The 22588-nt window shown below is 52.4% G+C and overlaps 2 protein-coding genes across 5 annotated transcripts in view; one reads left to right on the forward strand and one right to left on the reverse strand.

Moving 5' to 3' along the window:
- Window positions 1-21983, forward strand: part of RBL2 (RB transcriptional corepressor like 2) — a 59031-nt gene extending 37048 nt beyond the window's left edge. Inside the window, exon 23 of the mRNA XM_066349743.1 lies at window positions 21242-21983. The gene's annotated coding sequence lies outside the window, so the exon portion shown is untranslated. The remainder of the gene's footprint in view (window positions 1-21241) is intronic.
- Window positions 67-16371, reverse strand: AKTIP (AKT interacting protein). Of its 4 annotated transcripts, none has more exons than XM_066349747.1 (10): window positions 15920-16371; window positions 7814-7927; window positions 5317-5522; window positions 3313-3377; window positions 3128-3228; window positions 2601-2689; window positions 2417-2515; window positions 2216-2323; window positions 998-1058; window positions 67-847 (listed from the first exon to the last, which is right to left on the reverse strand). In XM_066349747.1, exons 2-10 carry the CDS (start codon window positions 7853-7855, stop codon window positions 737-739), a joined length of 882 nt encoding a protein of 293 aa, XP_066205844.1. In that variant the 5' UTR covers window positions 7856-7927; window positions 15920-16371; the 3' UTR covers window positions 67-736. The 4 variants fall into 4 exon arrangements, with proteins under 4 accessions (XP_066205844.1, XP_066205846.1, XP_066205843.1 ...); XM_066349749.1 differs by lacking the exon at window positions 15920-16371 and adding an exon at window positions 10326-10450 and having other exon boundaries at window positions 67-844; XM_066349746.1 differs by lacking the exon at window positions 15920-16371 and adding an exon at window positions 10326-10450.
- Window positions 21984-22588: the final 605 nt, after the last annotated feature.

The following is a 22588-nucleotide window of genomic DNA, read 5'->3' on the forward strand; positions in this document are numbered from 1 at the left end:
TAAATTAATCTTTGTTTAATTATACTGAGAAAAAGAGTATAGTTCCCTGGATAAATGACAAAGAACCATCATTTATTGGTTTATTTTGTCTCTAACAAAACACATTAGTCATTCATCACTTAAATATTTGACTTCATTAGAAACTGTTTTAACATCTTTTCCCCCCTGCCATAAAAATACAGTAATTTGCTTTTTAAAAAAAAAAACAAAAAAACTATGAACTAGTATCCTGGTTTCCTCTCGCTCACCTAACGCGGTCCTCTGTGACAGTTTGTAAATCAGTACGACAGTAGGCTGAAAACAGGTTCAAATGCTCCTCCTTTAAAAAGTGCTAGTAAGCTACGGAACCTGCTTTTTCCCCAGACCTTTCTGCTCCACTCCCTAACGTATGTACAGCCGGAACCACCGATTTAGAAATCATTAGGTAGTGCTAAACTGTCTACTCTATTAGTTTTAAATGACTTACCTTTAGCATTATATTCAGAAAAGGACTTAAGCCTCCAGGTCCCCAATAATCTGGAGCCCTGAACTAGATAGCCGCCCTAGACACTCCTGACAGAAGTAACGCAGCGCGGCGCTGTCCCAAACTGCCGCTCAAACCTAAGCGCACACGGACCACAGCGACGCCGGCACGGCTCACAGTTTACTCGGCAGCAGGCTTGCTGCTGGTCAGCTGGGGGCGGCCGCGTCCGCAGCAAAGTGCACAGTGCACTGGATTCGCCACAGTCACCAGCTCCTAAGTGGCTCCCGTCTTCTCTTCTTTACTGAAGGGCTGGACCGAGCCTGGCTTCACCCACGACAGGCCAGCAACGTGAACACTTTTATTGTGCTGTTCCTCAGGCTTCTTCTAGGCACAGGCAGAGACAGACATCAGAGGGGCGATGCTTTTAGCACTGCACAAACTTGCTTCCCAAAGAGTCGTTTGTACAAAGGGGTGGGCTCCCGTGAAGCCACTCGAGAAAGGAACAGTGAACCACTTTAACCGGCGTTTACTTACTCTCTGAGTCAGCATCTTTTCTCGGGCTTCGTCGTGTACGGAAGGGTTCCATGGAGAAAAGCTTGAGGAAGAGGAGATTGAAAAAGTGCTTGGTTTCTAAGTTTGTGTAACACCCATTTTTACTACTTAAGCCAGCTGCCCTAGCAGAGCCTAACTAGGGTTTAGAGAGCAGCCTTTCCCCCGCCGTCAGCATGACTGGTGCCCACTCCCTGTCTTCTCACACGGGCGCCGGCTACCCGAAGAGCATGCCCCGGGGCAGCTCCGTTAGGCCTCACTGAGGCCCCTCCGGTGCTGTCACTGAACAACGCGGAAAGGGAGGCATAGAAAATTAAAGGAATTGTCCCAGGTCACCAAGGCCAGAAAGGGCAAAAGCCAGCCAGTCCTATCTGCGGGGCCCAAGCCCTCGGCCACTGCACTACACTGCCCCCTCCGTGACAGCAGTGCCGCAGGGAGGGCGCTCAGGCCCCTCGGCCACTGCACTACACTGCCCCCTCCGTGACAGCAGTGCCGCAGGGAGGGCGCTCAGGCCCCTCGGCCACTGCACTACACTGCCCCCTCCGTGACAGCAGTGCCGCAGGGAGGGCGCTCAGGCCCCTCGGCCACTGCACTACACTGCCCCCTCCGTGACAGCAGTGCCGCAGGGAGGGCGCTGAGGCCCCTCGGCCACTGCACTACACTGCCCCCTCCGTGACAGCAGTGCCGCAGGGAGGGCGCTGAGGCCCCTCGGCCACTGCACTACACTGCCCCCTCCGTGACAGCAGTGCCGCAGGGAGGGCGCTCAGGCCCCTCGGCCACTGCACTACACTGCCCCCTCCGTGACAGCAGTGCCGCAGGGAGGGCGCTGAGGCCCTCGGCCCCACCAGCAGCTCCACTGCTCAGCTTCCCTCCTCTCCCCAGAACGACCTGTCGAGGGGCATGTGGCAGTTTAAGAGGGGCTGCAGCTCAGTGCCACCTGAAAAAGTCCTGGCACTTGAAAGAGCACATTGCAGGACCCTTAGGAGACCGAAGTCACTCAACAGCTTGCTCTTGGCACAGTGGGCCAGTCACTGTAAGGCTTTTTGTTCAAGGAAGAGCCCAAGAGGTAGCTAATCTTGCTGACCGGTGCTACAGGCTGCGGGCTAACAGACGGTAGGCTTTCCCTGGAAACCCCCACGTGCGCCCGCCTGAGCCGGGCAGCCCGAGCGCAGCGTCGGCAGGCCTGCACGGCGCACCGCTGACCTGATGGCGTAGGGGTCTTCGATCTTCGGCTGGTCGAACAGGCGGGCCGTGCACACCTTAACACTGTCAACCACCTTACTTTTGAACAGCTGAACATCTTTTTCATACCTGTTAAAAGTTCAAATCAAAAAGTTACCGACATAATCTACTTAGTTGCATTTTCAAATTTATCTTTGGTGGCAGAGCGAAAGGGGGACGCACAGGACAGCGGCCTCTGGGTTCAGGGGGCTGGCGGTGTCGATCTTGTAGAACACCCTCCTCGCGTACATGAGCACCTGCCAGATGTGGTTGTGGTTGCGCCTGGAGGGAACAGGGCCCCGTTACTGACTTGATGACGCCGCCGCCCCCTAGCTTACGTCACAACAGGAAGCTCTGCTTTACTAACCTCCACTTCGCGAAGGCTCTCTTCACGTCCAGTTCTCCCGAGGTGGGGTCCACTAGCGGGTGGAAGACGGGGAGGTCAAACACCAGGCGCTGCACGGAGAGAGACGAGGCTTCGCACGGGCGCGCTGGAGCTCGGGGCCCCAGAGAGACAGTGTGGGTGTGTCAGGGGGCAGCCGCTCGGGGCCCCGGAGAGACAGTGTGGGTGTGTCGGGGGGCAGCCGCTCGGGGCCCCGGAGAGACAGTGTGGGTGTGTCAGGGGGCAGCCACGCTGCACCCAGCCTGCTCCCCGGCCTCGAGCGTACAGCGAGGGACCCCTGGCGCCCCGAGCATGGCCCCCAGCCTCAGTGCCACCAGCAGAGCAGCAGGTGAGGCTCGCGGCAGAGCCGGGCACAGCAAAGGTGCAACAAAGACTCCAGTCTTTGTTTAGGCAACAGATCACAGAGGTGGGCAGTCAGGAAAATGAGGTCTTTCAAGGGCTCCCTGCCCTGCTCACTGGGCAGCAGAGGAGGCCAGGCGGCTCCCACTTACCGGGCAGTCACCGTCTGGGTAGTTATCGGGGATGTAAACCGTGAACTTAAAGACACCGTCTTGGTACAGCCCGTGCCGTATGAATATCACTCCAAACCACACTGTAGGGACAGAACAGCTAGGGCCCACGTCCGGGTCTGAGCCACGCGTGCTGGAAACGCGGGACAAAAGGGGAGTGCCCTTACCTAGCGCAGAGTGGTAGGACGGCTGCACGTAGACGCCCGGCAGCTTCTGTTTCACGACCAGGGTGCTGAAACGGGGCAGAGGGGTGAGGCTGGGCCGGGCCTGCAGCCAGAGCACCCAGGCACGCCTTCTGAGAGGAGGGACAGTCCCCTGCGCCTTGCTGGCGCCCCGACCCTCCCAGCCCGTCCCCACAGTCTGGCTCTGACGGCCGCCTCTCCCTTGGCTCCCCCCAAAAGGGCCCAGGTCAAGAAATTAGCCCAAAGAATCAAGTTTTCCTCCCGGAAATCAACTTCCCCCAAAACATATTAGAAACCAAACTGACGTAACCTGATTTAAGTTCTGGACAGGAAACCTGAGGTAAACGAGACTATGGTGACATTATTGCTTTGGTGACTGTGGGCAGTAGACCCCACCCACATGTCCTGAACACAACTTTAGGTAACGAAGACAAAAATTCCATGGAATGGCCCTCCTGTAGGTGTCACTTGAAGTGTCACTAATCCCTGATGCAGAGGGCTATGTGCACGCAGACGGAGTGCAGCGTCCCTGGTGAGACGCTCGCACTGCACCCTGCGCCTGAAGTCAGCCCCCGGCACTGACATGTGCGCTGGGCTCCAGCGTCGGAAAGGGCAGGGCTGGGACAGGGACCAGGAGCATGACAGGGAGGGGCGCTGGCCCTCTGGGGCCTTGGCGCCCTCCCACAGCCATGCCGTGCTGCTCCTTGCCACTGAGCTAAACTAGGAGCCTAAGGAAGTCAGGCTGCGCCCGGACCGTGAAAAGAACAAGCTTCATCTAGGACCTTAAAACATGTTCACCTGCCAACCCTGCATTTTGAGTGGTAGCTTACTGGCGCTTAGTTGATGGTTTTTATTACAGATTTGCCATGTTATTCCATTCCACTCAAAGCACATCAGCGCAGCGTGGCTGGTGCATGTGTCTGGTAGAGTCGAGCTGGCCAGAAAGGCAGTTTTGTGTTCTAATTAGAAGACATAATGCTACAATAGAGGCCTGTCCAGCTCACTGCCCAGCCTCAAACACAAGACTCCATTATAAAGCCAACGGGACCACATTCAGCCACTTAGAGCAGGGCCTCGGACCGTCTGGCCATTACGTCAGTGCAGGGAGGGAGAGAGAGGGAGAGGGTGCTTCTAAATAACTGCACTTATGGAGAAATCTTAAAATAATTGGAATTAAGACTTTTCCAAGCTTTTTGCTCCTGTAACAGATTATTAAGTCAGACACCGCTGGCTCAGGCACTGTGGGAGTGCTCCTCGCCCCCCACCCCAAACACGTGCAACACAGTCCAGCTTTGACTTCTGTGACCAGCAGCTTATTTCTTCCTAGAGCCCACAGCTTCATAATGTCCCTACCATTGCCAATTTGGCCTTCAGGGGGCCCATACAGAGTAAGCTAAACCCCCTTTCTAATGACAGGCCCTCACATGGAGGAAGTCATATACCTCCTACATTTTAAGTTTTCCAAGTCCCCAGTTCCAGTTCCTTCAATTACTGACTCCCAAGGTGATCGCCAGAATGGAGCACAAAGCCTCCAGCTGGGTCTGACCCAGGAAAGAACAGACTGCCACCCTCCCACTGTCCCATTCTCTCTGACAACCTCTTCAAGAGGTGAATTCCTCGCTACACAAATTAAGTTCCTGACCTACGACAGGTGCTTCATACATCTGACAGTCTCCTCCCTCTTGCTCTTCAAAACACACAGGAAATTAAATGACACATTTGCCTTTATATCTTATTTGCCCAAGCTCTGAATAATCATGACACTGATGAGAGAATGTTTGAACCTCCTTAGGCCTCGGTTAGGAAAGACTGTTCCCAGTACAAGCCTCCATCTTTCTGGAAACATTAGGGCTGAGAGTGGAAGGGCAGGAGTCAGAGCTTTAAGACTCAGTGGCTGCCACATACCGAGTCCCAGTCCATCAGAACAATTTCATTCTCTGCCTTCCAGAACCATGACAAATGTAAGCAGACAGTTTGTTAAGAACTTACAATTCCGCCAGAAGGGAGTACTCCAGGTAGAAGGGGCCGTAAGAAGCATGGGTGCCGTTAGTGGGCTGTGCCGTGGGCGCAGGAGACGTGGGCTTCGTTACGGGCAGAGCGTTTTTGGGAATAGAGGGCAGCTGTTTCTTTGGAGCAGAGCGTGGAGGACTGGCTTTCCCGTCCCCTGTTAATGTCTTCTCCTCTCCATCAGATCGCTATTCAAGGGGAAGAGGTGAGACATTTGTTAGGGTGATTCTGAAATGGCAAGAGTACATGAGCTGTCCTCTTGGTCCTTGACCTAAAAGCTGCAATGGCCCTTTCACGAGAGCATTCTAGCACCGTGAACATGGTGGCCTGAAAGGCCCTTGAGCGGCAGGCTGTCATGAAGAGCAGAGCAAAGCTGAGGCAAGACTGAAGCTTAGGAAACTCTCGTTAACTGCACCCTAGCCCTGGCTGGTTGGCTCAGTGGTAGAGTGTCGGCCTGGTGTGTGGAAGTCCCAGGTTTGATTCCCAGTCAGGGCACACAGGAGCCCACATCTGCTTCTCCATCCCTCCCCCTCTCCTTCCTCTCTCTCTCTCTCTTCCCCTCCCGCAGCCGAGGCTCCATTAGAGCAAAGTTGGTCCGGGCGCTGAGGATGGCTCCATGGCCTCCACCTGAGGCGCTAGAATGGCTCCAACTGCAAGGGAGCAATGCCCCAGATGGGCAGAACATCACCCCCTGGTGGGCATGCCGGGTGGATTCCAGTTGGTCGGGCGCATGCAGGAGTCTATCTCTGTCTCCCTCTCCCCATTCTCACTTCAGAAAAATACAAGAAAAAACCCCAAAACTGCACCCTAGAAAGACGACAAAGCCAACATTTACAGAGATTTAAGTAAAATGAAGAAATGGTCTCCCCTGGTGGCCCCCAAAAGAGAGCAAGAAGTTACTAAACATTTAGATAAGCGTACAAGACTAGAAAAGTCCCAGGCAGTTCAGTGCTGCAGGGCAGGTGCTAAGTGGCTCGAAATGGAGAGCTGACTGGAAGGAGTCACTAGCTGACACTGGCCCCGGCTCGGCAGGAAGCTGTGCTCTCACGGGCACTAGGTCTGATCTGGACCTTGTCCCTTAATGCACACGTTTCTACATCTGGACTCTCCGGCAATAAACTGGCATCTCTGATAGAGACAAAGTTCTAGATGAGTCGGAGGCTAAACCACCACCTCATAGGTACCTCCCTGGCTCCAGCGCGGCAAAGGCTCTGCAATCAGCAGTATTAAAAATATATCATGTGGCCCTGGCCGGTTGGCTCAGCGGTAGAGCGTCGGCCTGGCGTGCGGGGGACCCGGGTTCGATTCCCAGCCAGGGCACACAGGAGAAGCGCCCATTTGCTTCTCCACCACCCCCCCTTCCTCTCTGTCTCTCTCTTCCCCTCCCGCAGCCAAGGCTCCATTGGAGCAGAGATGGCCCGGGCGCTGGGGATGGCTCCTTGGCCTCTGCCCCAGGCACTAGAGTGGCTCTGGTCTCGGCAGAGCATCGCCCCCTGGTGGGCACAGCGTCGCCCCTGGTGGGCATGCCGGGTGGATCCTGGTCGGGCGCATGCGGGAGTCTATCTGACTGTCTCTCCCCGTTTCCAGCTTCAGAAAAATACAAAAAATATATATATATATGTCATGTGCACAAAAGAAAGATGATTTATAGTGGTGCTCTCATAGATGTGGGATTACGGGTTATATTCATTTTCTCTTTGCATACATTCCACTTTCCTAAAAGGTACTGTTTTTGCAATTAAAAGCCAGACATTTAGAAAAATTAAACCAGTGCGCTTGAGTCTGACTTGACCACAACGGCCTTCCCAAGGCTTCTCTAACCACAGAGTCTTGCATCTTCACCTGACCAGGCGGTGGCACAGTAGATAAGAGTGTCAGACTGGGACGTGGAGGACCCAGGTTCAAAACCCCGAGATCACTGGCTCGAGTGTGGGGCTGCTGGCTTGAGCATGGGATCACAGACGTGACCCCATGGTCGCTGGTTTGAAGCCCAAGGTCATTGGCTTGAGCAAAGGGTCACTCGCTCTGATGTAGTCCACCCCCTTCCTGGTCAAGGCACATATGAGAAAGCAATCAATGAACAACTAAGGAGCCACAACAAAGAATTGATGCTTCTCATCTCTCTCCCTTCCAGTCTGTCTGTCTGTCCCTCTCTCTGAGTCTCTCAGTCTCTGTCAAAAAAAAAAAGAATCTTGTATCTTGGTAAAAAACTGCTACAGGAGTGTGTGACACATTTCGTTATGTAAATACCACCTTTCAAGATACTCTTAGAATTGCGATTACCAGAATGATTTCTATTTGAGGTGTGATCTATCTCAGAAACTGTTTAATCAACTAAATAACTTTTTCTCAAAAGTAAAACTTGAACTAGAAAAACCAGATAATTTTGTTAAGATTACAGGGCAGCCTCGGTATGAATTATTTTGGTCTCTATTCTGATGCGAATGGTTTCCTCACTAAATTTATCCACTATACCTACTTTTCGTCCCGAGCTTGCAGACATGCTCCAGAAAGGGTTCATAACGTGTACTCCACTCAGAGAAATTCAGCAGTTTGCGTCATCAAACTCTCCTGTCCCCAAAATTCACTTTACCTAAAATGAGATGGGAGAACAAACATACTAACACCAAAAGTTAGGACTTCTGAAATAACTAGGAACCAACTCTAACAATAAAAATACAACATAACATTATATAATACAGAGTTATAAAAACCTCGGGAAAAACATTGTCAGAAAAAGTTTCCTCCAATACCCCCTCCCACCTTTTGACTCCCGTTTCTGTCCCACCTTTATAAATGCCCAGAGGAATCTGGGTGCCCAGTGCTTGGCCAGGATTCAGAATACTCAGTGACACAGCTCCGCAATGGTGCCAGAGATGCAGAAGATAGGGGCACAGCAGTTGCTACCAGCATAGTATCTAGACTTTTGGGAATGCCAGGATCACAATGCACCATACCCACAGCGAGTATGGTGATGAAGTCAAGCACTGTTCTTGGTTATGGATCTAGATGAGCTGTCTCAAAACTAGTAGCCAAAGAAGAAAAACAGAGTGGAAGAAGAGCATGTAAAACAGAGGGCTAACTGGGTCGTCCCGTCGGGACCGTCCTTAAGAAATGACCTTTTTCAACTGCCTGATATACAGGAACTGCAGGAGGAGGCCTTCAAGAATTTGCCATCCAATACATGCCAATGCAACTGAGGAGTGCAACAGAGACGTCACCAACACATCACCCGAGCTTTAAGCAGTGGGCAAGAGAGCATGTCTGTAAGGTCACAAAGCAGCAGACCATTTACTAAAAATACTAAGGAAAAACAAGTTGAGCTCTAAGAACAGCAAGTTGTCAGCTCTGGCAACTTCCCACAGGAAAAGCAGAGCTTCTATGAAGTCCTATTTGCACCAACCTGAAGGCTGATGGTGAAAAGGGTCAAAACTTAGCCACATTTTACTAAATTCATAAAAAGCAAATCATTAGAGAATCATGTACCAAATGTCCATAGTCAGCAAAAATGTGTTTTCTGACAAGGCTATGACACCCATACCCCACCAGTGCCAATTACTGTTGTTTTGTTTTCCAAGACATGATGCCACCTGGTAATTTATTTCAAAGGAATGAGGATCTAGTTCTTCCACAGACCTGTTGACCTGTAGCCAGTAAACACCAACTTACTGCAGAGTGCTCTGCAAATCTGCCCTGAAGATGCCTACGATACACATGAAAATAGGACAGCAGAAATGGAGGGGGGGGGGGGGCGCATTCTCCTGTTTAGACCAAATGAAAACATCTGTTTACAGGTCCAGAGTAATGTGCAACTCCCCATTGTCATCTAGGACAGACCTAATTTAACAAGAGACCCTGTCCCCCGGGGACACTGTGATCACCACCTGGTAAATTTACTGGGGTGGATTGCTCACCTGTAATGTCCCCTCCAAGTCTCTAACACATAATAATGCTATGAGTTTGCCTTTAAAAATCAAAACCTGTCCCCAGTTCCTCCTGTCCAAGCAGGAGGTATGTTGTCTATTGCCCGTTTCCAGCAGCAACATAGTCACCTGGAGAAATTATAACACACTTTATTTGGGGAGTAACTACACCATTTAGAAGCTGTCCAGTCTGCCCAGGCACAGTATAGCACTTCCCAACAGGAGTGGCACAAATAGAAGGGAGACGTAAGATACGCCTAGTCATTAGGAAACAATTTTAGAATTTCTGCCTGTTAGGCCATACAACAAAACATGACTGCCTTCCTTTATATCACAAAGCTAAGAAATCAAGATCGTGGACCTCACGAATGATCCGTACATGGCATGCGCCAAAACTTAGAGCCGTGTGCTGCTTTTCCATGTATCCTATTCCCCACACACATCACCTCAACACATCACCCCAAACAGCCTTAAATTCCATGGTAAAAGGCGACGGAGCGGGGCCCAGAGGAAAGACGGGAACGGCCTCGGTGTGCCCCGGCTCGCTGGGGACAGCCGGGACGGGCACCAGGCACAGGGCGGAAACCCATCTCCGCGCACGCTGAGAATCTGGACAAACCTGTCCCGACGTGATGCAAGGCAGGGCCATGTCCAGCCTCACGGCTACCCCGCAACGGCCCTGGCCGCGAGCCCTCCGGCCGGGGGCGCTGAGAGTCTCCGAGGCCTGGGATACCCCTCACCCCCACCACGGCTAGGGCGCAGGGACGCCGGGGAGGGCGGGACCTGGACGGGGCAGGACAGTGGCCCGCCTCCTGCCGGGCCAGCCCGGCCCAGCTCCGGGGCAGACCCCGCGCAGTCCGAGCCGGTCCCCGGCGGCTGGCGCAGCAGGTGCCTGCAGACGCGGACAGGTGCCCGGCCCCGCCCCCACGTCCCCGCGCGGCTGCCATCGCTCCGGAGCCAACAGCGCCCCGCAGGACAGAGAAATGCCGGCCTGAGGACGCCGGCCGCCGGGTGTAAGGACTCCGCGGCCCTCACACGCCCGCCGGCCGGCCCGGCAGCGCACCTCACCTCAGTGCCTCCAACGCAGGGCTCCCAGCTGCTAAGCGCCCTCGCGGCCGGACAGCATCTCTGCCCGCAGCGCCAGCCCGGCCCCTGCCCGCTCCCCTCCCCGCCCGCCCCGCCCTACTCTCCGCGTCAGGCTCCACCCCTGCCTCACGCCTCTGGTCTCCTGTGCTTCCGCCCAGCCTCCTGGCAGCAAGTGGTTCCCACAACTGTCAGTCAAAGACGCTCTTCCGGGGGGCGCTGGGACCACCGCAATTCGTCCTGCCAATCAAATCTACTCCATTCGGGTGGGGCACCACTTGACCCGCCCCTTACGTAACAACGCCCTAAGCGAATCGTCATGCCCCCAAGTATAGGCCACGGAGACCAACAAGCGCCTGTACATAATTGGTCAACAGCGTCAGCCAGTCACCACAGAGACCCGCCCACATGTTTGTGCGTGGCTGCTGCAGCCATTCAGGAAGGCTGTGACTGCGGGTTTTCCTGGCCCGGGCAGGGCGGGGCCTGGCACCGCGCTGGAGTCTCCAAGAAAGAATCTGGGCGGTGGGCCGCTTGCGCGCGTGACCGCCGGTTCCACCTCGTACTTCCACGGCGCCTGGCCCGGCACAGCAGCCGAGCCCCCGACGACCGCCTTAGCGGGGAACGAGACAGTCTATCAGATCGGGAGAACCTGGAAGAACACTGTACACCCGTTTTCTGCGTCAGAGCGGCGGAGCTCATGGACACCTGCAAGGGGACCCAAACTCCCAAGTCAGCCCTGCCAGCGCAGCTTTGAAATCTGTACGTGTGGACCCTGAGGAAGAAGGTACCTACTAAGACGGGCTCCTGGTGGCTAACTAGGCTCAAAGTGAAGAGCAGAGCCCAGCGGCCATTTCTAAACGGGCCCCTCGGCAAACCCCACGTCAGGGAGAAGCCTGCACTAAGCTGCCTGCCTGCAGGTGCTCCTGCTGTCTAAGCCAGCCTTTATAAAGTGGTTCTTGGTCCGATTTCAACCAATGGGACTGATATTTACCCCATTCAGTTGGGAGCTTTGCAGCTCTGTCCCCGTCAGCAGCTTTACTCATCAATCAAAGCGACTCCATTCTGACCAATCAGGATAGTGCTTTTTGGACCAATCAAACGGCACGGATTTGGAGGCCTCCTTTGCATGAGGACAGACCAAATCAGGGGCAGGGATTTCTGCCTCTATAAGTCGGCTCCCCTTTGGCTGCGCCCTCTCCCTTTACGTGGACTTTGTCCCAGGGCCACCTCCCAGCATTGCTGCGTCATAACTGAGCTATACCACCAATGATCTGCTCCAGACCACTGTTCTCACAGCCCTGCCGCATCACAGTTGAGCTGTTTCCTTCAGCACCACCTCCCCAGTGGGGGACTCCTGTTGGCATTGCATTGGCACCAATGACCATCAATTGACAAACATAGCAGATTCAAAATGTGGGATGGGGTGGGGGTGGCGAGTGCCAGGAATTTACACTTGTCACAAGTTCCTCAGGTTCTGTGGCATACTTTAGTTGGAGAACCTCTCGCCGGGCATGGTAGCTCTGGTCCTTTGATTTCTAACTTTTATTTATTTTTACCTTACAAGCTTTCTCTTTGATCTGGAACACTTCTACCAACTCTTAACACTGCTGGAAAGCTTTCCACAGAACAAAAAGCCACTTCAGACTGAATAAACTCTAAACTCAGTCTGACCTACAGGGCACACCCTACACTGGCCTCGTTCCTGTATCCCCGTCTCATTTCCCATGTGGTCCCCAGACTGACTCTGGCTGCTGCCCTTGGCTTTCATGCTTCCGGGCCCTTCCTTACAATGGTGCCTTCCCTTGGGGTGCTCAGCCAATCTCCATCTAACTCAGAATCTCACTCTCAGAAGAGGAGAAATAGTTTCTGACCAGGATGTTTGTTCAATTTTTGGTGGCCTTTGCCATTCTGGTAAAATGGCCTTCTCGTTCAATGGCAGACAGCCAAACTCTGCTAGAGCTAATCCCAAGGGTAGGTTCTGAAGGCCAACTTCCTCCCCTCGCTGAAAACAGTCCTAAGCCACTTCCTTTGGTCCGGTTTGAATACTCTTAGGAATGTTGTGATGCCTATAGTATTAGTCTCGATCAGCGCAAGAAGGCAAGCAGGAAATCCTTTTTTCTGGCCGCAGGTAGTCTCCCTGGACACCTCTCTCTTTTGCAGGCTCATCTCCCAGCGTTTTTCCTGATCTCACCCTCCACTGGCTTCTTGGCAATCGCACCCCTTCCTCAAGCTACATGGAGGTCTCAGTTATGTTTCTCCAGCTCAGACCTCTCCACTGAGCCTCGGATGCGTGTATCCCACTGCACACTTTGGCTCCAATACCTCAGACACACAGCAGTGAGAATTCTCACAGCTGCACATGCCAGAAAACCAACTTAAACTGGCTTACATGCCAAGGGGGTTTCTCAGGGCAGAGCAGGCTCCAGGGCGGCAGAGTTAACTTCAGGCACACCCAGGTGTGTCAATGTCTAGCGAAACAAAGATCTTTTTCTTCACCTGATCTATCAGAGCAAAAACACCTTTCCCAGAAGCTCTCTAGACACAGTAACCATGTTTCGGTGACAAGTAGTGAGTCACTGGGTCTCCACCCACAATCAATCAAGGGCAAGTGGAATGAATCTGATCTAGATTCACCCTGGATCCCTGGACTGTAAGCAGAGGAGTGGCATGATCAGATTTGTATTTGGAAATGGCAGCTTTGCATAGAGAACAGATTGTAGGGCCACGAGAATAGGAGAGTATTTGGGAAACCATTGTAACAGTTCAGCAAGAAACGAGTGCACGAATTTGATTGATACGGAGAAGAGAATGACTTCTGGAGTCAGTTAAGAGGTGGAACAGGCCGGACGTGGCCATGGGTTAGAATTGGGTGAAGGAGTGAAGACGAGGGAAACAGCAAACCCATCCTGATTATGGGAGAGTGGGAGGGAACCTGGTTGTTTCGGACAGGTGATGTTTGGAGTGTTTCTGTAAGTACTGTTGCTTGTGAACCTGGTAGCCAGTTACTTGTTCATTGCTGACACAGCCTCGAGTTTTGTTAAGGATCCCAACCCTTCAGTGGTTTCCCCATCACCCTTAGACCAAACACCAGAACCCTCATGGCGGCTGTGGACGCATCATGGCAGGGCCAACCCCTGTCTCAGCCCCACCTGTCCCAGGCTCCCGCTACTCGCCTTTTACTCCCTTGCAGGCACGATGCTCTCCCACCCTGCCCCGCCACTAGAGGGGGCTTTGTGCTGGATGATTCCTCTGCCTGGAGCCCTCATGCCTCTGCCTCTTCACCCCATCTCGGCTGAAACACCACTTCCTGTTTGTTTAGGAAGTGACTTGGTGTCTTCCTCCCACTGTACTGGCCGCTCAGTGAAGCAGGAGCCCTGTCTGCTTTACTCTCTAGGGTCTCCCAGCACCCAGCCCAGTGCCTGGGGGTAGTAGGGACGCAGTAAGTACTTGACCTCCCCAAGGATGTCAAAGGAGCAATTCCAAGGCAGGACAGGAGCAATTTAAAGTATACATAAAACACCTACCCATCTGTGCACCCCCAGAAAGGCATTCAGTATGACTGAGGATGATCTGGTCAAGGGGAAATGAGAGGGCAGCCTCTACGTACCATCGTCTTGAAGACTAACAGATAAAGGACTGAGGAAGAAAGCCAACTGACCCTAAACCTTACCGATAAAACAATTTCAGACACTTCCTGTTACATTCATTCTTCTCAATTTTTGGAGCATATGTGATATTTGTGTCTAAAGATGAATTCTTTTTGCACTAACAGATATGTGCTCTGTGAGTTTTTCAGGATGCCGGCTCATGTTCTAATCACCAAAATAGACACTGAATCTGTTCTTTTGGTTTCTGGGAAATCAATTGTGCAACACAGATCACTGATTTACTACTAACGGGAGGCCCTCACAGAAAGAAGGGGCAAAATAATGCCTAGTTGAAATGTGTATTTCAGATACATGCACACACAGAAGCCAGTATTTTAATCTCAGTCCATTTGCTCCTAAGCCCTTTTCCGAAAGGAAGAGTCTTAGGCAGCGTGGTACCTGTGTCACTGATTACACAGCTGTGCATTTATTTTAGTACACCAGAAAAAAAAACAAGTATCAAAACCATGATTTTATGGAGAGTGATATTTAGGATGAGACCACAGTGTAGGCATTTACGTTGTTTTAAGTGAATGGATTTAAGGGAGGATGTAAAGTAGTAACCAGTAATCCTCAGGTATGGCAGAAATCGTGAATTTCTGACATGGTCGCAGTTTGAGAAACCCTGTACAGGGGATGACTGGTCATTCCAGTTCCTGCTTCTCAGCATCACAAACGTGCTTCCACTTTTTGGCCGTACCACTTTTCCCCCTGTTGTAGTAGTGCCTGTAACTCCTGGCCCTTGAGTAAATCAGTGAATGGATAATTCCATAGAGGAAGGGATAAATTTTACAGAAAGCGAAGCCAGAATAGCCCATGGACTGCTGAGAAATAATTTTATGTCTTAAGGAAAAGCAACCCCTATACAACACCGCAGCTCATAGAGGCCTGAAAGAGAACTGGTTCCTTTTTATAATCAGCGTTTTGAGCATGGCCTGACAGTACAAACAACCACCCACTGCCTTGGCATGCTGACAGCGACGCCAGCCGCAAGAGCAATCTTCTCTTTGATTGGCGTTATCTTTGCAAAACCACCTCACTCTGCGGTTTCAGAGCGCTTGGAAAGATGATCAAGGCTTAAGGTTAGTATTAGCTAGAGTGGCAGATTCAGAAAAAGAAAACCAGAGAAAGAAAGCAACATTCATCCACTGACAAATAATAATTCAGGGTTCTCTGTGGGCAGGGCACTGTCCCTGACGCAGATAACTTCCTTTCTCACAATAAACAACTAGCGATTCGGGAGAGGAGGCGTCTCAGTGACTGCGCAGGTCTGCCACCCAGAACAAATGACGTGGCCACTATCCACTGACGAATAATAATTCAGGGTTCTCTGTGGGCAGGGCACCATCTCCGACGCAGATAACTTCCTTTCTCACAATAAACAACTAGCGATTCGGGAGAGGAGGCGTCTCAGTGACTCCGCAGGTCTGCCACCCAGAACAAAGGACGTGACCACTATCGCTTACCCCAGCTCTTCATTAGGAAACCTTCCAGTCAAACCGCAGACTAAGAGTCCAACGACCATCCTTATACTCACCACCTCAAGTCCATAATGCATAATGGTTTTATCATATTTCCTTTTCCAAATATTTTCCTTCTGAATCATTTAAAAATAAGTTGCAGTCACCCTGACCTTCACTCCTAAATACCTCCTAAAGGCAAGGACAGTCCCCTGGAACAACAGCGCCACAATCACAAGTGCAGAGAAAATGGTCTCACTTCCTAGTCCTGCCCCACACTCACAACTACTTCAACTGTTCTCATCATTCACATAACTTAAAAAAAGCTTTTATAGTTATTTTGCTAGTGAGGATCCAATCAACATGCATTGACTGCACTTGGTTGCTATGTCTCTTGAATCCATTTGTTCTAGAACAGCCCTTCCTTGCCCCCCAACCCCCCCCCCCCCCAACATGGGCTATGGGAACAGACCGGGATGATCCGCGTTCCGGGTCGGTGACGCTGCTGTCCAGCTTCATTGTGTGTCCCCGTATTTCTTGTAAACGGTGAGTTCTGACGCCCCCATGAGGTTCGGCATTCCCGGCGGGGTCGCTTCATGGGTCAGGAGCTCGTGAGCCCTCCTGGAACTGTCGCCGCAGTAGAATTGCGTCCCGATGATGACACGCGTGAGCCGTCAAACACGCGACCGTGCCTGGTGCTGACACGGGTTCCTTGTGTATCGGCGACTGTAAAGATCAGGCAGCTGTGACATTTTCAGTTGGATATTCCGGCCCGTCCTACTTCCCTCCCTGAGGATGGCCCGACAGTCGGTGACTTGGCGCTCCCGCGGCCGCTTGCTGGGGACTGAAATGCTAGACAAGTCTCCCTCAGTTGAAATAAAAAGACGTGGTTCCGAAGACACTAGGTGGCGAGCTGTGGCCGCCGTGCGGGAAGGGCAGCGGGCCGTGCCCTGCACCCTCACGCCGCTGTGTCACCTGTGGCCACGCCCAGGCCTAGGTCTCCGCTCACGGGGACACTGTGGACTCTAAGAACGTCCCCTTTTTTTCTCTCTCTGATGTGACAAGGTACCAAACACTCCATAATGTGCGGAAAGAGCAAATAAAGACTCCAGCGACTTGAGTCTAGAGGCCAGGGGCCCCGTGATAGTCGCCGGGAAAGGGGCTGCACAGGACAGGGAGCCCCCCAGGATCCTCGGAACGGGTTCATGTGAACATGTTTGTATTTTCCCCAGTAACAGGCAGCAGTTTCTTCTGACTCCATTCATAGGGCCCTTCCCTTCCCATTGAGGCTAAAAGACAGTCCTTTCCTCCCACCCCCACCCCAACGTCGGAGGCTCTAAGCCCGAGAAGGCGCTGGGTGTTTAAATGGCTCAAATGGAGTCCTCGGTAACCCCTCCTAGTGGGTGGTCGAGTGCCCTCTGGTGGGAAGTAGGAAGAATGCAGAAGCCGAAATGAACGTACCCAAGTATGTTTTGCGCTTTTGAAACAAGTCCATGCTCTTAAATCCTGATCTATATTTGCATTCTTGAAAAAAAATTTCACTCTAAAGGAATTTGATGTTTCCTTTAGACAAAGTGCTTAATAGTGGGGAGGCTCCCCATAGGGGTTTAGGTACACAGAGAGGAGGAATGGATTAAAGAAAAATATTTCACTGACCCTTTCTCTAGACACCGTCAACACCCTGCAAGGGTGGCCTGGGACACCGCGGCCCTGGGCTGCCCCACGAGGGAAGTCCAGGCCTTTAACTGTGAGTGTCCCATTGGAGTCTGTCTCGTACCTGGCTTTACCCTCTCTGGTGACATTCCTCCCACCTCCACACAAACCAGAACTTGCATCTTCATTCCCTAAGACAGAAACGACTACGGACAGTTGAACCCTTCACGTACCCTAGGCTCAAAGCCTTGCGTTGAAGAGAAGAAGCCCTAACGGAGGAGTCTCCAGCAGTGGCTCACAGCTCAGTGAGGGTTCCGAAGGAGGGACAGGAAGGGACGCGGAGAGGCAGGGGGCGGGGGGCGAGACAGCCTCGTACTCACGCAGTGTAGGAAGGCTGTGCCGCTGCCCAGTTATCGGCCCCAAACATGCCCACGTGACCAGGGACGAGGCTGACCAACTGGGGCATGGAGTCTGTGCCCTGCAGAGCGAGCCCATCCCCGCCGAGGCCATGTGAGCAGCTCTCAGGACATGTAGTGTCAGCACGGAGCCAGCGGGGCTGCCCTGGCAGCTCCTTCCAGAAAGCAGATGAAGGGGCTGCCGCGTTCTCTGGGGTCAGCTGGGGAAACCAGGCTGCTGAGCGGGTTTGGGAGGAGAGCCACACCCCGAACACCAGCCGTCCACGTCTGCGCCGCCCGTGCTCTGCTGACTGGGGTCTTGCCACCTCACATCTCACAGCTTGGAGTGCGGGGAGCCCCTCTCTGCCAGACAGGTGGGTCCTCACCTCTTAGCACTGGTGCCAGGTGCCGCTTGACAGGAAACTCGGGCTGATTAGAGGGTGTGTCGCTATTGCTTCCCAACCGGAAATACCTGGCAGTGGTGAAACGCAAGTCAGACAGAGAGGAAGGGGAGAGACCAAGTGTTGCAAAACAGATGATCCCAGGTCATTCATACGCCTCCACTGCGACCCCTGACCTCTCCCTGGATGATAGCACCAACCTCCTCGCTGGGCTCTGGCTTCCCCTTCTCCTCTTAGTCTGTTTTAAGTAGAGTGAGCACGTTAAGCCTCACGTTAGGCCATGTCATGCTCTGCTCGAACCCTCCAACGGTTTCCCATCTCACTCAGACGAAGGGCCACAACGATCCCCAGTGATCTCACTGCTGCCACCACTCACCTGTCCCCAGCTCCCTCTCTGACTCCATCCCCCAGCACATGGCCCCTCCTCAGTCTACTCTGGCTTCCATGCACTCTGCCGGTCCTAAAACATTGCAGGCATGCTCCTGCCTCAGGGCCTTTGCACTTGCTGTCCCCTCTGCCTGGAACACCCTTCCTCAGTTCACTCTCTCACTGCTTCAGTTTTTTCTCCCAGCCTATACATGGTATTTGTCACATTGTAAGCCTTCAATGCTGAGACAGGAAAAGTGGTGGTATGGCTAATTATTTTGTTCTTAAATATTACAAAGAAATCTGCCCAGTCTCTGCTGATACCAAAATACTACAATTGCCAAAACACAATTATTTTTTGCAATACTAAATTTTATTTTAAAATTATGAAATGCTTAGCTAGCCAAGACATAATTGTGAATAACTGGGTTTATTTTTCTCAGGATTTCATGGTAGTGGGAAATTAGAAATTGGTATGTTAACAGTAAAATATCCATGAAACACATATGCACCAAATATAATTTTCTGATTTTTTTATGTTAGTTTTCTTAAAAACAACAACAACACTATTGAGGCATGATTGACAGGGAGAACGCTGTGTGTATTTAATATATACAACTTGAGTTTGGAGATAAGTATACACTCGTGAAACTATCACCATCATCTATGCCGTAAACATTGCCTTCACCTCCAAAAGTTTCCTCCTGCACTATTTTTTATGGTAAGAACACCTAACACAAGATCTACACTTTTAGCAAATTTTTAAGTTTACAAAGTTATTCTTAAAAACTGTACTGTACTGTTAGCTACAGGTAGTACTGTGCGTCCAGATCTCAAGGACTTGCTCATGGTGGATAACAGGCTCGGTGTCCCTTTCTCCGGCCCCTGGTAACCACCATGCTACCATCTGCTTTGCAGCTGTGAGTTCTGAGTCGGACTGTTTTAGGTTCTTCACAGAGGTGGTGTCATGGAGTCCCTGTCCTCCATTCTGGGTTCCCTCCCTCAGCCTCATGTCTCTGGGGGCCACTCCTCAGCCCCAAGTCCTAGAGAACCAGGGCTGACCAGTCAGAAGCTTCCATTTATTTCCACTCTCTATCAACCTTATTGGTTCAGGACTGTCATGTGATACAAATTAGTCTCAAGAGCCTCCACCCTGGAGCTTCAGACTTCTGGCAGAAGTCTTGGGACAAGGAACTCTTGTGGCCAAGCTGAGAGGGTGTCAGCCCTGGGCCACACCTCCAGCATGACAGTTCCTCACGTCTCAGCTGAGCAGCCCAGTGTCCCCAGCAAGGGAACCTAACAGTCCCAGCAAGGCGGGTAGCAGCTGCCTACAGCTGTGAGGGGTGGCATGGGGACGGACCACCACTTCGCACCCATTCCCGAGGCTAAGAAAACAAGAAACGATCACATGCAAGTCCATGTAAAATTGGGCCCCAACGTGTCTCCCTACTGAGTCAGTGCTCTGTCTTTGCCAAGGACGTGCTAGCAGAATTCTCTGAGCCCCGGGCCCAGGTGCACGGGCTGGGGAATACTAGCATGAATGTGCCAATCAAGCCAGTGGGAGCCAGTACAGACCTACAATTCCCGGTGTGCTGCGGCCAGGCCGCATGCCTGCCTCGGTATGTGGCTTACCAAACACAGGCCAAGGAACAAATGTCCAAAGGTGGCCCCCAGGCTGCCTGTTTCAACCCCCACCGAGCAGCCCAAAGCCTGCCCCTCTACCAGCGGTTCCGGGCAATCTGTCAGTCTCTAGACTGGGTGGGGGCGCAGGGGAAACAACCCTAGAATCATGGAGAACAACCTAGAAAAGGCCCTTTTGTGTGAGGGATAAAGACTGGATACAGCATTTGATTTCAGAACACTTGCCGTCTGGTTAGAGAGATGCGGCAGGTGCAGGAGGAAGGGGTTAAAGCCGGGGCCTCTTCATCAGATGGGTCCCCGGGCTCTGTCACGGGGACAAGAGGCACCAGACGAGGACAGCCATAGCGGCCCTGTAAGTAATCTGACAGGTGGGTTTTGCACTGGTGAGACCCCAGGACACAAGCGAGCCATGTCTTCGATTATGAACCTCTCTCCTTCCGTTCTCTTGGTTGGGCTCAGTGGCTCCCGAAGGCATCGTGACCTCTCTCTCATTTATGCAGAAGGATCACATTTTATTGTCATTAGCGAGCGCTGGGCAGACCCATGGACACAGCGCCGCCGTTGGTATTTACAACACAGCTTAGAGAAATGAGAAGACAACCCCGCAATAATACGGGGTCTGTCAATCAGCCGTTTCCAGCTTTCTGCCACTGAATCTGAGAGAGAATTCAATTAGCGACCCCGGCATCAGGGGTGGCCGGTCGCTAACGGAGCCCGGCAGCACCTTGTCGGACACTTAGTGCGGCCTCGGGGAGGCTTCTGATTGCCGGGGCTTCTCGCGGGTGCCAGGGCGAGTCTCTGCTCTTATCTCTGCTCACACCCGAGACGTCTGGCTGTGTGTTGGGAAAAGACTGCACCGAAGAGACGGTTTCAGCACAAAGCAGTGTGTAATAATAAGCCCCTTGGTGAAAACACGTTTGGCTTGACAGCCGCGGGGACAGTGTGAAGACTCTGCAGTTAGTTGACAGCAAACAGTTCTGCTCGTCCCCTTCCTTTCACAGAGGACACACTCAAGAGGTCTGCCCCACAGTGGAGGGAAAGGCAGGGACCCATGGCAAAGGCGCAGCCCCGTCGGAAGTAGGACTGTGGCAGACGGCGCGCGATCTGACTCTGAAGCCCAGGGCCCGTCAGATTTCAGCTGTAGCGTGGAGATGATCACTGGCTTTCCTCCTCCTCCTCCTCCTCCGCTAAGCACACTCCACCTCCTGACCTTGACCTCTCACCTGGGGATGGCTGATCCCCCACGCAGCAGGAGACGGGAGCCTGCCTGACTGACGGCCACAGGGTCCGAGCCCCAGGCTGGCTAAAGATAATGTCTCAATCTGAATTGTGTTTCAGCTCCTGAGCCCTGAGGCGGGGCTGCGCTCTTGGCCACCTCTCCTTGGAACTGCTTCTGGACGCTGGACGCTGGAACTGACTTCGGAGTTGCTGCAAGACCTGAAGAAATGATTACCCAAACCCCTAACTCATAGTATCGCGTGCTTTTGCCCCCAACCAATCAGTTCCCAACACGACCCCAAGCCCCCATAGTATTGCGTGATTTCACCCCCAAGCAATCAACTCCCAACATGACCTCCAACCCCATAGTATCGCGTGATTGCGCCCTACAGAATCTATGGCCCACGGGCCTATTACCCTTATCTCACATCCAGCCAATCAGCTCCCAACATGTCCCCAGACCCCTAACTCATCTTATTGTGTGATTGTGCCCCCAACCAATCAGTTCCCAACATGACCCCTAACCCCTAACTCATAGTATTGTGATTGTACCCCCAACCAATCAGTTCCCAACATGACCCCGAACCCCTAACTCATAGTATTGTGATTGTACCCCCAACCAATCAGTTCCCAACATGACCCCGAACCCCTAACTCATAGTATTGTGATTGTACCCCCAACCAATCAGTTCCCAACATGACCCCAAACCCCTAACTCATAGTATTGTGATTGTACCCCCAACCAATCAGCTCCCAACATGTCCCCAGACCCCTAACTCATAGTATTGTGATTGTACCCCCAACCAATCAGCTCCCAACATGTCCCCAGACCCCTAACTCATAGTATTGTGATTGTACCCCCAACCAATCAGTTCCCAACATGACCCCAAACCCCTAACTCATAGTATCGCGTGATTGCGCCCTATTATACAGAATCTATGGCCCACGGGCCTATTAGCCTTATCTCACATCCAGCCAATCAGCTCCCAACAAGACCCCAAACTCTAACATAGTATCGCGTGATTGCGCCCCCAACCAATCAGTTCCCAACGTGACCCCAAACCCCTTAACTCATAGTATTGTGTGATTGCACCCCCAACCAATCAGTTCCCAACATGACCCCAAGCCCCCATAGTATTGCGTGATTTCACCCCCAAGCAATCAACTCCCAACATGACCTCAAACCTCTAACTCATAGTATCGCGTGATTGCGCCCCCAACCAATCAGTTCCCAACGTGACCCCGAACCCCTTAACTCATAGTATTGCGTGATTGCGCCCCCAACCAATCAGTTCCCAACGTGACCCCGAACCCCTTAACTCATAGTATCGCGTGATTGCGCCCCCAACCAATCAGTTCCCAACGTGACCCCGAACCCATTAACTCATAGTATCGCGTGATTGCGCCTTGCAGAATCTTTAACCACGTGCCCTGGAGGAGGTGGACCTTCCGGAGCACGAGCTTGCCT

Source organism: Saccopteryx leptura, chromosome 9 (genome assembly GCF_036850995.1).
Source record: "Saccopteryx leptura isolate mSacLep1 chromosome 9, mSacLep1_pri_phased_curated, whole genome shotgun sequence".
In the NCBI taxonomy this organism is placed as follows: Eukaryota; Metazoa; Chordata; class Mammalia; order Chiroptera; family Emballonuridae; genus Saccopteryx; species Saccopteryx leptura.